Source organism: Centruroides sculpturatus, unplaced genomic scaffold (genome assembly GCF_000671375.1).
Source record: "Centruroides sculpturatus isolate CEXI.00-Female unplaced genomic scaffold, Cexi_2.0 scaffold477, whole genome shotgun sequence".
Lineage (NCBI taxonomy): Eukaryota > Metazoa > Arthropoda > Arachnida > Scorpiones > Buthidae > Centruroides > Centruroides sculpturatus.
Window position 1 is genome coordinate 289,883 of NW_019385213.1, and position 16,426 is coordinate 306,308.

The 16,426-nt window shown below is 30.1% G+C and overlaps 1 protein-coding gene across 1 annotated transcript; it reads left to right on the forward strand.

Annotated features, from left to right (window-relative positions):
• Positions 1-9,925: 9,925 nt before the first annotated feature.
• On the forward strand, positions 9,926-15,688 carry LOC111636241 (lysozyme-like). Its single transcript, XM_023381455.1, has 4 exons — positions 9,926-10,064; positions 10,146-10,210; positions 12,462-12,597; positions 15,240-15,688. The coding sequence occupies exons 1-4, from the start codon at positions 10,019-10,021 to the stop codon at positions 15,488-15,490; spliced, it is 498 nt and encodes a 165-aa protein (XP_023237223.1). The 5' UTR covers positions 9,926-10,018; the 3' UTR covers positions 15,491-15,688.
• The last annotated feature ends 738 nt before the right edge of the window (positions 15,689-16,426 follow it).

A 16,426-nucleotide genomic window follows, 5' to 3' on the forward strand; every position in this document is an offset into this window, starting at 1 on the left:
GACAGGATTAAGGCTTACTGTGAAAAACTTGGCTTCTATTATACTATTTTAGATGCGGGTTTTTGCGTTTTTGATTGCGTTTTAATAGGGTACGTCAACAGAATGTACACTAAGAAATAATTTTTCGAAAAATTTTCCCCCACTGGGGAAGTTTTTATAAATTTCCCCCACTGGGATACATTTATAATAGATACATTTTGAGCCACAACAAGGCGTGGCGGGGTCTGCTAGTATATATATATATTACAATAAATATAATGTATACAATGTTACAATATTGGTCTGCAATTTATGTTCTTAATTTATTTAATTTAAAATATATCGATCTCTCGATCTCAAATTAGTAGTCTTACCCCTCTACATCATACTTTTCCTGTTAACAACAGAGTCACTGTATCAAATATAAATGTAAATACACGAAAATATAAAACATTAAGTAATGAATTTGGTATTTAAATTAACAAATTTTAGGATATAAAAAATTGAGGAGTTCTAAATAAAGTACAGGACCTTAGTACGCTTAGATACCTTTCTCAATTAAATATTTTATTATGCCTATCAAATATAATTTTATGAATATCGAATACAATTTTTATTTTATGAATACTCACTTCAAAACAAACTTCATGCAAAAAGAAGTTTTTTGAGAATTCCTGAACGCATCAGGATTTAACTTTGATACTTTTTCCATGGAGCTCCTCAATTATAAAGCTGTTATATATAGTATATTTTAATTTTAATTGCAAGTAGGATAACCTTATTCAAGACAATTGAAATGGATACTGTAGTAGATTAACAAAACAGATTTGATTAAAAGACTACAGAAGCATATTTTAATATAGATGATAATCCTCTGTTTTTCAATTCATAAAACGCAAGAAAGTGCATATGATGATAGTAAAGATGTGACACTTGGATAATGTGTTTTTCATTTATTCTTTTTCAATTGACAAGTGCGTTAATATAAAAGGTTTGTAAATTTATTTTCGACTGATGTATTATTTTCGTATATAAATAACAAGAAGTTTTGTTTAAAAAATGAACAAACATAAATGTACAAAATAATTAATATTGCAGAATATATTTCAGAGGTTTAAAGATTACATTGTTAATAATTATGGTTATTGTTTAAATTCGTTTTTCATGTAAAACAAATTTTACTAAAGAAAGTCTTTGATTAAGGAAACCAAAATCTGAAAAATCTTTAGAATAACGAATTTCACGTTGTTTTGTAAACGTAAAAGTAATTTTAATTTATTATTTTGATCCTATTTTGTAAATTTGCTTGTAAATAATGATATCTTTAAATTTAAAGTTGAAATTTTGCATTAAATAACCATTGAACAATAGAATCCTAGAAAGTTAACACCCAATTCAGATACAAATGCCAGGTCTTTTCTCTCTCTGAAAACTTAAAATATATGGATAACTTCAATAAAAGAAATAAAAACAGATTCTTTTTACCACTTATTAAAAGAAATTTTAGTTTCACTTTTTTGTATCGTTTCTGCGTTTAAAAGAACCACAAAACGTATTTTTTAACTCCAGGGAGAGAGCCAAATTGCTCCATTGGTGCCTGTCAAAACATAACTAACCGTTAATTTTGGTTTTATAAACCCCTTAAATGCCTAACTTGAATCACTTCGGTAAAGTAAAATAAAATACCAAATTTAAATCAAGTGACTGGCAAATACTCTATATTCATTATATAAGAAACAATGTTCAAGTACAGCATGAGGTTTAAGGCTGTGTACACACTAGGCGTTTTTAAACGCGCGTTAGTTCGGCGTTAGCACTGGCTCAGTTTGGAAATGGACGTGAAAGTAATTGATTGTGTGTGCTCTTCCATCGTCGCTATAAAAGACGATGGCAGAGGCAAAGAGAATTTTGGGTGCACCCAATATTACGAGATAGACTGACGCATGGAATGTTTGCGACGTTGTATCCAAAACTAAGACAAAATGAACCCAAGTTTTTAAATTCTTTTAAAATATCTATAAAATCCTTTGACGATGGTTGGTCTCTTTTAGATTTTATCAATAAATAGATCAGTATCGAAATGATCGTTCTTCATTTCAGCACATATATCTCAAAGCGCTCGGCTGACGCCCGCAAAACGCGCGATCGAATGTACAGTAACATGGCAGCACATATATCTCAAAGCGCCCGCAAAACGCGCGTTTTAACAAAAATCTATAAACGCGCGCTTGGCCAAAAGCGCGCGTTTGAGAGTGTACCCCTACATAGAACTCTTGGTTCTTTAAAACGCGCGTTGAAAAACGCCTAGTGTGTACAGGCTCTAAATGTCAACAGATAATACGTAAAACGAAATTTTACATAAAATTTGTGATCCATTCCAACTAGTCTCAGATGATTAGACACTTAAACGTTTTTTCTGTTAATTGTAAATTTAAGTTTTTGTGTTGTTTTAAACGTTTAAGTTTTCACTATGAGTAACGTTTTAATCTGATGTTTCTGAATATATAGAGCAAAGTTTTATTATATCTTATGGCGTACACTACTTGAGAAAAATACATGCAGACCATAATTAGTAGTAATCAATAGTTCTCTGTTTGGAATGTCATAAGCTGGAGAGTGATAATTTGGAGTGGGTTATCCTAATCAATTGCCACTTGCACGAATCAAGACCAACACAAAACCTTACTATATCACTTTCTCGAAAAATTTTTGCTTTAATAAAATAAAACGTCAATACACTTATTTTATTGTAAAACATTTAAATAATAGACGCAAGACACAAGATAATTGCATCAGAGGAATAGTTGTAATCATTGCCGTCTGCTGAGGAGGCAAATGATGTACTGGCTCTCCCCTAGGATCGAGAAAAAGATTCTACTAATTATAATCGTAAAAATGATTGAGATATGAAACCTTACACCTTCGATAATGGGACGCTTTGAAAATTTCTTGTCTGCCAGTAGCGTGCCGTCATTGGAAGCGGTGGATGCGCCACTTCCCTTGTATTTTCTAAAAAATAAATACATATTAATTTTAATTATATGAAAATAATCGCACAATATTTTATTATAACCGCATTATGTACTTATTACAAATTTCTATACTACACGTAAAAAAAAAATAAGATTGCTATTGTATATTCGATTAGTGGTGGTGTGGAAGTGCTGTATCGTCAGCATCCAAAAAGCCAGATTCGCGCATGCGCTTTACAGAGCACCAACCTCACCCGGTTTAGCCGGTGGAAGCCTAGGACCTCGGGTGGATGCTACACGTATAACGCATCCAATTCTATCCAGGACCGGTTCTAGGCTGTTAGCCGCCTGCCAGCTAGATATTTGGCCGCCCTCGCCCGATTACGTGAATCACGAGTAGATTTATAACTTAACCCAACCGATAAAAATTTACTGGTATGTTTTTATGATAGTTCTGTATAGTTGACGGGAGTTTAAAAAATCCGTTAAAATATTTGATATATTTATTCCGCTCTCCGATTTTATATTACTCGCGGATTTTAATGTTAAACTAGTGATATTACGATTTCGTATATCCCATGATTAAGGGGATGTAGGAAAAAACGTGTACAATTCTTGTATAATGTTAAAAAATTAACTGTTACTTCGACAGCGTCATTTACAACTAAATTTAATGAATGAGAGAGATGCACGAGGTACAGAAAAAGCTCTAGAATTTATTATCCTTAAATTTACGATTTATGTATCCGTTTGTCATAAAAATTTGTCTTTCCATTTTTTCCCGAGACTACAAATATTCGAGTACAAAGTAACTGGTTTCGACTTATTTCTACTTAATTAAGAAGTAGTTAAATAATTAAGCGATTAGGGAATTGGGGACACAAACAAAACCCTGCTGAAAGAGCCGGAATTTTACTTAAACAAAAGCTTAACCGAACCAATCTATAGCCGAGTACAATAAGGACTGATTTCTTCGTAATATTAAATAATAAAGAGAGAAAATTTTCCAGTTCAATGAGAATAACCGAAAAGTTGTAAATTTTGGAAATTTCCGTGGACCCTGGTCTTAAAACGAATTAGTTAGAAAACAAACGACGGACAGTTTAAGTATTAAGTTTAACATATTTAGATTTTTACAGCTATGGTGAGAAACGTTTAAATTGTACAACAACCCTGTCGCGTGCTTTCAGGTATACTAGTGATGCGACAAAAGAGGCATTTGACATTGACCGGTATCGGCACCCTCGGGATTTGGCAGCCCGCGTGCATGCACCTACCAGGATCGTCTGTGATTCCATCTATTAGTCACTCGTAGAGAGCTATTTGACTAAGTGGATTGTTTTAAGATTTAAAAAGTAAAGAATATTTTATGTTAATTTTGTGTACGTTTCTTTACAAAGCTATATTTAATTATAATTTTCTTTAAAAGTATATTAATATAATTGAAGAATATTTTGTACCAAGTATATACTGTATATCCACCACACATTTTATTTCACCGAGTAAGTTTTTAATATTTTATTTCTAATTGTAGCCCTTATATCGTGGCTAGCGACTCGGAATGTAATTGTGATGTTAAAAATACATTTAGGGAAGTCTACGGTATTTATTGGCTTATCGAACAAACGAATACGAATGGACCCTAGACCATCACTGATGCAGTGATGCTCAATTAACTGATCGCCCCTGGAAGTCGGCTTCTTACAGAAACACGGCTTCCCTATCATGAAATGTCATGGCACGCCACTGTTGTCTGTATCAAAAAATTCCCCAAACATTAAATAAAAATTTTTCGATATAATTATTTGTCTCCAGCTTTGCTTCTCTGGAAAATCTGCAGACGCCCGTGAGTGTAATTGATAAACTATTCAACATTAATTTTGAGGAAGCATTCTTATTAAAATGCAAAATTTAGAGACAAAGTGAAAAGATTATATTTTTCAAAATTAACATAAAATAAAACGATTTAATTTTGAAAACAAGCAAAATAATTTAATATAATTTATCATACACCATACAGATTGAACTTTCCAGATATCGGGAAACCTGTAGTCTTATCCTTTTGAGGCACCAGTATATTCAATACTTCTATTTTCAACTAATAAAACCACTTTTCAAAAACTATGCTCTGTGAGTACTAAGCGGACCGCTCCGCTATCCTGCAGTCAAATTCCACCGGGATATTCCGTTGATGAGATGCAAACCCTCTACTAATTACCGGTATTCGGGAATTTTATCCAACTCTGACGGCCGGATAGCGGAGTGGTCAGGGTGGCAGCCTACCGCTCTGGGGAACCCGAGATCGAATCCGGACGGTAAAAAAATTCCCAGAAAATTTTCGGGGGTCGACTAAATATGTCGGCCCCCATCTTTCACTACTCGGTTGACCCCATTGTGGGCCTGCTAAAAGAGACCCTCTTACTGCCCACAGAGTGGAGAGAGTTAAAAAAAATATCCAGGCTCAGTTTCCCAGGTTTTCTTCGTGTCTAACATCTACATAGGAGTCAGTTTCCTATAAAAGTCCTCTTGGCAGATCGCCCATGTGTTGTGTGCAAGTGTCTAGTGTACAATAAGAAACTTTAAGTGCAAGTGTCACTACTTGTTATACTTTCAACACCTATATAAGAAGGTGACAGCCGGATGTTTGAGCGGTTAGGACTTCAGTCTACCTCTCTGATATCGAATTTGAACTGTTCAAGAATCTGTACCTGATGTGTCAAGACAGCCCGGAAACCCAAATTGTGGATCTTCAGAAACCAAGCATGGGTAAGATTAAAACGGTCCTCTCTTCGTGGTCTTCATAAACAATACAAAACAAAAAATCACCAGCTGCCATATTGCAAGTGTGATGAAATATACGATGAGCACCAAGCTCTTTAATTAATGATCTTAGGTAAGCGTTAGCAATACTGAAATACGAGCGCAGATAATTTCTTACCATAGTAAATTTCCAGAGATTTAACAGAAAAATTCATCACAAAACGATTATTGAAGCTAATGTGTGAAGTTCAATTTAATCCACGCAAGGTATGATTACCAGAGCCCCTACGGCCGCCAATTTATAAAAAGCGTTTTAATCTTTAAAATTGGCATTTCCATTTCCCGGGACGAGGACCCAGGGGTTGGATTTGTGGAAAGCGAGTGTCAGATGGGTTATTGTTTGAGTTTGTTTTTTAAGTAATGTATTCTTAGTGCGTTCATAACAGATACCATATTTTACAAAATATGTAGACGATGTTTGCATAAATTGGAAAAACAAGAAAAAAATTCATCGCTTTGTGGATATGGTTAACAGTAACGACAAAGATGATTGAACCTAAGACTAGAGCAAAGAAGTCTCATAAGAATTCATTTTTTGTCGCAGACATTGAGTTCAAGAGAGGTAGCATCATCACGGTTGTCTGCATTAAACACACACAGCCCACTGTACATTCTGGCTGGTTCGAACCCGTACAGATACAAGTTGTCCACTTTTCGAGAACTTATTAGAAGAGCATGTTTATATTGCTTTAGTACTGTTGGCAGACTCAAAGAACTCAACAGAATCAAGAAAACAGCTACAACATTTGGATATACAGCGAGCACAATAAAAGGGTTAATTAAAAGGTATGAAGGTGAAATGAAACAAAAGTAGCATCACCATTATAATAAGCATATTAGGAATTTTATCAAACAAGCAGAAGACAAAAAATAATTTTCAAAAGAGCTCCGAACATAGGCCTATACAGTACTTTAAGAAACTAAGATAAATTAAGAAAGATAAACTAAGAAAAAAGAAAAGGCAAGTATATACAAAATACTATTTGAGAATAAACAATAGAAAATAAAAAAGATTATATTGGTGTCACAAAAAGGAACCTAGCCGTTCGCTTCAAAAAGCATAAATATAGCTTTGAAAAAGAGTATTGTAACACGGTATTGTCTAGGATGACACAACTAGAAGGCTCTATAGTCAAATGGAACGAGACTGATATCAATAGTTCACTACATTCCTCCACATTGGCAATCAGCGAAAAAAAAAAGTTGAAATTTATAAAAGCATTAGATGGCTGCATTAATGCTAGGGATGAGGAGGGTTACCTTAGGCGTGGAAATTCTACATGAAAAAGAAATTACGATATAAAAACACATAGTTTGCATCCACCCTTCTGTAGGCTTATACAATACATATCTTTTATTGGGCTGCAATTTTAAAAAATTGTAAACGTATAAATTACCATTGTCATCCGTCTACTGTCTGTCTGTCATTTCTTAATCTCGAGAACGGAGTTAGATGACCGGCACGACTTTATTGCTAGTAGGAAAAGTATGATGTACATGGGCAAGACTACTAATTTGAGGAAGAAAGCGTGTATATTAAATTAAATAAATTAAAAATATGATTAAAAGTTGCAGTCCGGCATTGTGACGATGTCACAATAAATAATTACTCGTTTATTTATTATTTTTATGTTAATAGTTGTCAGTATTATTATTTTTTATTTAGTTTTTTGTTACTTATTTATCTTTTAGTATTTAAAATTATATGTTTAAGTTATATGTTCAAACGTTTCATCGTAAAATGTTCCATTTTAAAAAAGTTCGGATACAATATTATACGTGATGATGACCTTTGGAATTTAGGATGAAAATGTTTGTGATGATATAAATAAATATTTCTCATCGAGCAAGGTGGTTACTAAAATTTGTTAATATGCTGGTTGTGAAAGGACTTGTTAGAGATATATATGGAACTTGTTTGCAAAACATACCATGTGGGTTTTTTTGACATTTTGAAAAAAAGGCAGAAAATTTCTCGTAAGAAAACTACGGAAGCTGGAGAGATGGGTTAAATTGATATTTACCAATGCCTGTACGGACATTATTCTCTGGTATGATCAATAAAATGGAAACTTCAGATTCTGATACTGTGTGATAGAAATTCCAAAACAACCCTAAACTCAATTATGGACGTGGTACGTTTTGCAGCTAGGCAACTTAACTAGGTTTCCTAAGAAAGTAAACTTTAATAATGGTTATAAAATTCTAAAATTTATTAGCCATACGAAAAAATTGATGTTATCTTTTGCTGCCTCTAAACGAAAACAATTTTTACCACATTATTATTATTATTTCTTCAGAACTGAATAAAACACATTGTTCTCTGAAAATATCATGTAAAATATTTACATCTTCCATTTATCATTTTCACTGATTATGCACGCTTCATAATTTATTTCTTTTTTCTTTTTTTGGATGCGTTACAAAATATTTGAAATGTCGCATATGCTTTACAGAACTGTCGTGAGATTTAATACTTCGGAAAATATTTCTCTAATTATTATATTAAAGTTAATGAGTTCTTCTAATTAGAATCGAAATTTTGAAAAAGTTCGCACAAAAATAATATACAGCGTTATTATTTATTAAATAAACTAACTATTTTCTTTCAAACAACTTTGTTTAGTGTAATTCTTCTAAACATAACGCTGGGAAAAATTTGTTATTGTTATCTATTGGGATAAACACTTGAATTTGAAGTGGTTCTTTATCGATGATTATTTGATGTTGGTAAATAGATATAATTGATATTTTCGACTTATAATTGGAAAAGTTATTTATATATAAATAAAATGTCTTGTTTAAAACTTTTAATTATTCTTTTAATAATTTTTCACCTAATTAAAAATTCTAATTTAAAAATTTTGATTTGTATACTGAGTAGCTAAATAGTGAAAGCACAAAAGTAATTCATTAAAAAGCTTGGTCACACTAGGTTCGCTCCTAATTACAGTTTAATTATAAAGTTTCATATTTTTTCATAGTACTGTTAAATTATGAATGGAACAATCTTTATTAATTACACATGCTTACTGTCGGCTAATAATAAGTAAAACTATAGATTATATATACTATTGCACACACATGTAAGTACAGAGCTGGAAGGTGTTATTCGTTCTCTGTTTGAACAAAAATTAGTTGAGGATTTCGTGGAACGATATCTATTTTTAAGAATTATCGATGAGCTTTCGTAATCTTTATATATGAAGATTATGAAAGCTTATCGCAGTGTGATTAGTTGTGTTTACACTGATTAGTAACTTTGTTATAAAAATAAAAACATTGTTTTTATAACGCCGCCTTAAATAATACAAAAGATCAATTGCTGAAAACCTCGAAACGCTGGAAACATGTTAATGCACATGTCGCATACCCATGAAATACTCTGTAATAATTAAATAAATATAAATCTTTATATTTAATGCTTAAAAAGGAAATTAATATTTATTAATTTTGGTTTTAGTTTCCATTTTACGCAAGTTTAATACTTTTACATCTTGACTAATTATCTGGACATTGATAAAGATCAAAATTAATCATGCTGTAAGGCACTGAGAGAAGAAGGATGAAATTTGTACAGTCTCTGAAAGTCATAAAAATGTATAAATAAAATTACTAAAATAAAAACAGATTAGTCACGTCTATACTATGTTTTTTCTATTAAAAAATTTTGGACCCCTCCAAAACTTGATCCAAATTGTCCTTGTTGGCACTATCGTGGCCTGATACTTTATAAATAATGTTATAAGATTATTATATCTATTTATTGAACGAACAAATATAAAATTTGGCATTTCAACACATATTAAATATGAATACTTGAACATAAAACATGAACATCAACACCTTAAAGAGATTTGATATTTTTTTATATTATTAGAAACTTGTATAAAAAGAAAGCCACATCCCACAACATACATTTTTTTATTATATACAAATAAACTTAATAAATAAATACATACACATAAAACATTAAAATAATTTAATTCAAATTAAATTTATTTTGTTTTAAACACAATTTACCCAATAATTATATAAAGCAGTCTTAATTAAAAGAGTTAAAACGGTATCTATAAACCGTATTTTGATAACAATAATAATAAAAGATAACAAGTTTATGAGGATTTTATTGTTTACATTTATCGTCATTACACATTTTTAGATCCCATTCAAAGCGATAAAAGTGATTTAACATGTAACTAGTAACATTTTCTGGAAGTATTGCGAAAATAACTCCACTACAGAAAATGTCTGGCACAACTCAACTACTATTTATTTTATTCTTAAAAATTGGTAAGTTGTAAAATGTAGTAAAACGTCTAAAAATAAGAATATATTATATTTAAAATTATATCTCATTTTAAAATATTACAGTAATTTTTACTGCTGCTGTAGATGAATTGGAGATTGAACAAATATGTTTAGACTGTATATGCCAGGTATTTAAGAATTGATATAATAAAAGATATATTTTATCTTAAATATATATGTATATATATATATATTTATTTATAATATGGTTTGCAACTTTATCAAGATGATAAGATAATAAAAATGAATTTTTTATCATTCATTTAAGAAAATCTTACTCGTTCTTGTAAAAAAAAATCACACAGTTCTTGTAAAATTTTTGCTGGTTGCAATGTAAAACTCTCGTATAATATCAATTGAGAAGCATTTAAAGTCTTATTGAATAAAACATCATCATCAATAGGATAATCAAACAATGGAATAGGTTAATCAATAGAACAGTTCATCTTTCATGAATTTTAATCNGAAAAAATAATATATAATTGAAATTTATTCGTTTAACTACTTTGTAAAAACTTCCAATAAAGCAAATATTTTATTCCCGCTTAAATAATGTCATTCTTTCGTAAGATACAGTATCTTGTGAAGGAAGATAACGCATAAATCTAATGAAAACGGATGCAGTATTTTGCAATCATCTAACCTTTTACTTCCCTACAAAACAATTTTATTTCCTTGTATTATAATAAGTAAAATTAGTACTAGATATTATTCAATATATATGATGTACAGGATGGATCAAAAGTCAATTAACCATGTTTTACTTTGCAAGAAAGTTTGCAATTTGTGAATGTGTCGAAGTGTTGTATTTGAAACAAAAAGGATTTCATTTTGAACAAATTTTGCAAAGTTTGTAAGCGATAGAATTTTTAAATAAGACAACAGTTTAGTCTAATTACTGGCCAGTTAATTACAGAGTAAGTAAATTAGAATGCCGTTAGTAATATAAGATTGATTCAAATATTGAAATTATATAATTAATGATTGCAAGTTTCTATCTTATATTGAATAAGTGACAGTGACGATTTTTAGGCTCTATGAAAAAATTTTTGGGCTGCCAACAATCTAGAAAAAATAGCTAAAATCGAAATTTTTTATCTGGTCCATCCTGTCTTGTGAGTTCCGTTAAGCCAACTTACACCTATAACTTTTAATTATTCTAAATTCTAAAAATACAGCAACGATTTGCGTAACTTTCCTGGCTGTTACGAGATTTTATTAGTTTATTTATTATTAATCATAATAATAAATAAAATTGTGTGTGACGCTATGTGTTATGAGATTTTGTTATAAAAGAATATTTTAGATTATTAATTATGTTATGACAAAAAGTTTACTTTTTAGAATAGCTACGAGTTTTATAAAAATTGTAAATGCTAATAATAAGTAAAATCTTCATGAAGTTCGACCCCCTCTTGAGTTATGGGACATGACACTCCTCTATCTTTCCACTTCCTCAACTTTTAACCACCAAAATTTAATATCATCAATTCCTCTTATACACAAGTTACCATGCCAAATATCGTTTTTTAATCTTTACTTCAACCTGAGATATTAAACAAAATAGACACCAACACACACCGATACACATCCAGGAATTTTTTTTTTTTTCTTCTTTTCTTTGCTTTTTTGGATTCAGGGATCTTAAAACGTGGAGATTTGCAAAAATCTCGGACGGTCAAAATTTGACACGCTTCCAATATTTACCTTTGTTATATATGTTTTTACATAACAGCCAGAGAAAGTAAAACAGAAACAGGATTTTCTGCTTCTGTTACATATTTAATTTCACGCATAGTCTTTGAATCTATAAATTCCAATAATTTGATTTCTAACTTATCGCTGTTTTGTATTTCCAATTCTTGAATTATTGGCTGAACCGTTATTTTTTTGTATTTTCGATTCTTTTCTTTATCACTTACAATCAGTTTCAATAGGTAACGCTAAAGGCATAAAAGTTATAAACTGATGCTGTTTTCTTTCAATTTGGTATTGATAAATTTTTTATCGAGTACTCTATCGCAATCTATGTTATAATTTTTTTTATTATTAAGGGAATTCTTTTAGTTTATATTGAACAAAATCTAATAGCAAAAGTATTAGTCATCATATTAAGAAGGTGATTTAAAAGTTGAAAATACTTAATGGAGAAGTTTGTCCTACATTCATGTAACTTACGAGTTACGAATGACATAAGAGATTTTATGAATGAGACTAAAATGGTTCTGACAATTATAATCCCGTTCGTTAATTACATAATATTCATAATACTAGAATTATATAGCTTCTTACGTAGCTTTCTATTCTATCTGCTGCCAATTGGTTTATTATAAACATTTTTTATAATGACCTAAAATGTTGATTTATGGATTTTTCTAGGCCATATCTGATTGTAATATGAAACTCGACTGCACTGTTGATAATGATATTACATACTGTGGACCTTATTATATCAGTAAAATATATTGGATAGAAGCTGGACAACCCGGATTCGTGTACGAAAATGATGACGAATGTAATTATAATGTTTCTTTCCGTTAATAATTATTTTAATATTCTAGTACATTGCTGCTCTGAGTGGATCTTTAAAATCCATGGTTAAGGAAGTGGAAGAAGAAATTCCCTTGGATAATTTTATGGTAATTTTTTCATTCTGATTAAAAATTAAATCAGAAATTTCATTAATAACCATGTATTTTCAATTTGAATTTTGGTAATTTTAGTAGAATGATGTATCAGATTTCTTAAGTAAAAGCAACAGCTTTTTTCTATATGGTTCGATATAAAATACAGGGTCTTCTGAAAAGAATACTATCATTTTAAACTATTGTAATTACATTAATTATTATTTGAAAACATTGTAACTCATTATATTAAAACATTGGTAAACTGTCAAAGTTTCACGTTTGCTCATTACAATTCTCAATGCCTGCATCTTGTGTCACATGGCACACATCTAATACTCAATTTCCTCTTACACTTAATACAATGTACCTATTATCACTTCTTCCACAACAGCCACCATTCTACAGCTCCTGCAGGTTACTCCTGTTCAAAATGATGAGAGATTCTGACTGAACTGCAGAATACAGGACACTTTGTTTATTTTGAAGTTGCCATTTTCATTTATGGCACTTCCTAGAAGAGACAGTTGACGACGAGATGTTTGAATGTGACGGGAGATGAAACTCTAACGGTTATTCTATTGATTGATATACGTCGCATACTTCTTNTACAGTAATATTAGAATAAGATAAAAATTGACATGTATAATATTAAAAGTTCTTCAAATGTGATAAGTCAATTATCCTTCAAGATCTCATCCTTCATGAAAGAGCAGATTAAGAAAAAATTCTAAAATGATTGCTGATACTCATGTATTGTTATTAAATATTGTCATCACCTTCATAATAATTTTGAGCCAAGAGCATCGTTTTCCATCTCTGATCCTATTATGGGTAGTCTCTACCCTATTTAAACGTTAAACCCATCTGTAATAGACAGAATTGAGAATAGCTTATATCTTACAGTAAACTGATGTTTCGTATTAAAAATTCCATTCCAATACTGATTTATTACTATAGTAATTTTAGTTGTCATTATAATAAATCTATATTGAAATGTTTTCATATAGGCTACTTTACACGAAGATTGATTGATAAATAAGTACAGTACTTTGTTTTTATAAAATTAATTCGAGACGGGCTAAAATAGCATGAACAGTTTTAATAACAAGTTGAGTAACTCTCCTGGCAAAATCATTTAAAATTGCGTATGGTAATGCGTAAATGCTAATAACGAGTAAAATCATTTAAGTCCCACTCTATTCTAAATATGGCATACGACCGCCATATATCTTCCCACCCCTCAATCTTTAACCACCAAAATTTAATAGCACCTTTACCTCTAATACTCAAATCTCCCTGCAAAATTTCAGAAATTTTTGAGAAAAATTAAAGGAATTATTAAGTCTCAAAGTTGGTGATCAAAATAGTCCCTCTAAACACACACTTATATCTATAGGTATAGAAAAACGCCCTAAGTTTTTTTTTTTTTTCATTCCTCGACGTCTCACTGTATCTGAGTTCAAAAAAATGTAAAACTTTCTTCATATGGAATAAATACTGGTCTAATTTCTATCTCTAGATGGTTTTAGTATTCGCACACATGAACAGATTGAATGGAGCATCGCTGTATTATTTTTGAACTGATTGTCATTCTTTCCCTTTGTTGTATATAACAGCTGGGAAAATAAAAAGTAATAAATATTATTTAAATCCTATTTTAATCATAATTTATACCGGTATACAGTATTCAATTTCTAATGCAATTTATTTTTTGCATGGAGAAACCTTCTAATTTTTCTTTAAACCATTTCCAACAGCAATTTGCACTTTGACATTTGATTCCAACACTAATTTTAATTTTGAGAACGGCCAAAAATGTGATGGTGACAAATCTGACTTGTGTGAGGAATAAGGATTAATACTTAGCAGTAAGATAACTGGGAAGGAAGGACAGGTTATTCCGCATCTTTCTTACAGTCTATATCTGTTCATTTTGTGTTGAAAGATTAATGCTTTTCGTCGGATGTCAAAGTTAAATTTGCTGTTTGGATTGGGTTTTTGGAAAGGTATGTTACTATAAATTATAACTTTGATGAAAAAAATGAATATTTGTGATTAAAATAATAATTTTTACTACTGGTTTCTGAAACTGGCTAAATTATTCTACCACTTTCTAAACTAATTTTATAAAAGTTGAGACTATTTATCAATCAAGCCACATATTACACATTATCTTTAGAAATACGAGTAAATGAACTATAGCACTTTATATAAAATACATAAATTTGTCACTCCTAAAGTGAATTATATAGACATACTTTATTACGTCAGTTTGATATCATTATATATTTTTTCCATTATAAAATCAACATGACGGAAAAATGTGCACTGTTCTGACAAAATGAATAAATTTTAAATATTTATTTTTGTGTAAAATATATTATTTGAAAGATCAATTCTTTAATAAAATCTATTTCTTTAATTCACAAACTCACAAAAATATATTCATTTGCTAATTTTATGTTATATATTCTTAAAAAAATTATTTTTTATTTCAAAATATTTGAAATTATTAATTCAATTTTTTTAGCTTATCGAAAATGTACTCAGAATAAGACATGTGCAGATCAAACAATAAAAGGTTACATGTATTCTTATGGAACTGATTGTAATGGCAATGGCATCATTGACTGTGCTGATCTATTTAGAATACACAGAAGAGGCAAAACTGGATGCAGAGAGAAATCGATCGAAAAAGAAAGCTATTGGTTATTTTTTCTAGAATGTTACCTTAATAATCATTATAATCCACGGAAAGCATTAAATGATCTTATATCTTAGAACAGTGGTTAGTGAATTTTTAATCTGGTTTTCAGGACATCTCACATTGTTGCAGAAAACTTCTACAGATATCGCAAATACTCAGATTTTTCTGATACCCAATGATTTATTTAAACTTTAAATAAATTTATTGGGTATCTATTAAATCACACATATAAAAACCTGTTTGAGTACCGACTTAAAAAATAAAAGGGTTGAAACCATTATCTTGCATTATAATTTACTTATAAAATTAAAANATATATTCATTTGCTAATTTTATGTTATATATTCTTAAAAAAATTATTTTTTATTTCAAAATATTTGAAATTATTAATTCAATTTTTTTAGCTTATCGAAAATGTACTCAGAATAAGACATGTGCAGATCAAACAATAAAAGGTTACATGTATTCTTATGGAACTGATTGTAATGGCAATGGCATCATTGACTGTGCTGATCTATTTAGAATACACAGAAGAGGCAAAACTGGATGCAGAGAGAAATCGATCGAAAAAGAAAGCTATTGGTTATTTTTTCTAGAATGTTACCTTAATAATCATTATAATCCACGGAAAGCATTAAATGATCTTATATCTTAGAACAGTGGTTAGTGAATTTTTAATCTGGTTTTCAGGACATCTCACATTGTTGCAGAAAACTTCTACAGATATCGCAAATACTCAGATTTTTCTGATACCCAATGATTTATTTAAACTTTAAATAAATTTATTGGGTATCTATTAAATCACACATATAAAAACCTGTTTGAGTACCGACTTAAAAAATAAAAGGGTTGAAACCATTATCTTGCATTATAATTTACTTATAAAATTAAAATGCATTTAAATAATTATAATGTAAAATTGACATTTTGGATGACTTTAAATATTATTTACTTTTTTCACCTTGTGCACACAAAATGGTCTTTTTTAATCAAGCCTATTATCCACCGGC

Bases quoted from the DNA above. Each gene is read 5' to 3' on its own strand.
- LOC111636241 (XM_023381455.1), top strand. From the start codon at position 10,019: ATGTCTGGCACAACTCAACTACTATTTATTTTATTCTTAAAAATTG. The intron at 10,211-12,461 runs GTATTTAAGAAT...GGATTTTTCTAG, and splicing joins GTTTAGACTGTATATGCCAG to GCCATATCTGATTGTAATAT. The intron at 12,598-15,239 runs GTAATTATAATG...CAATTTTTTTAG, and splicing joins GTACGAAAATGATGACGAAT to CTTATCGAAAATGTACTCAG.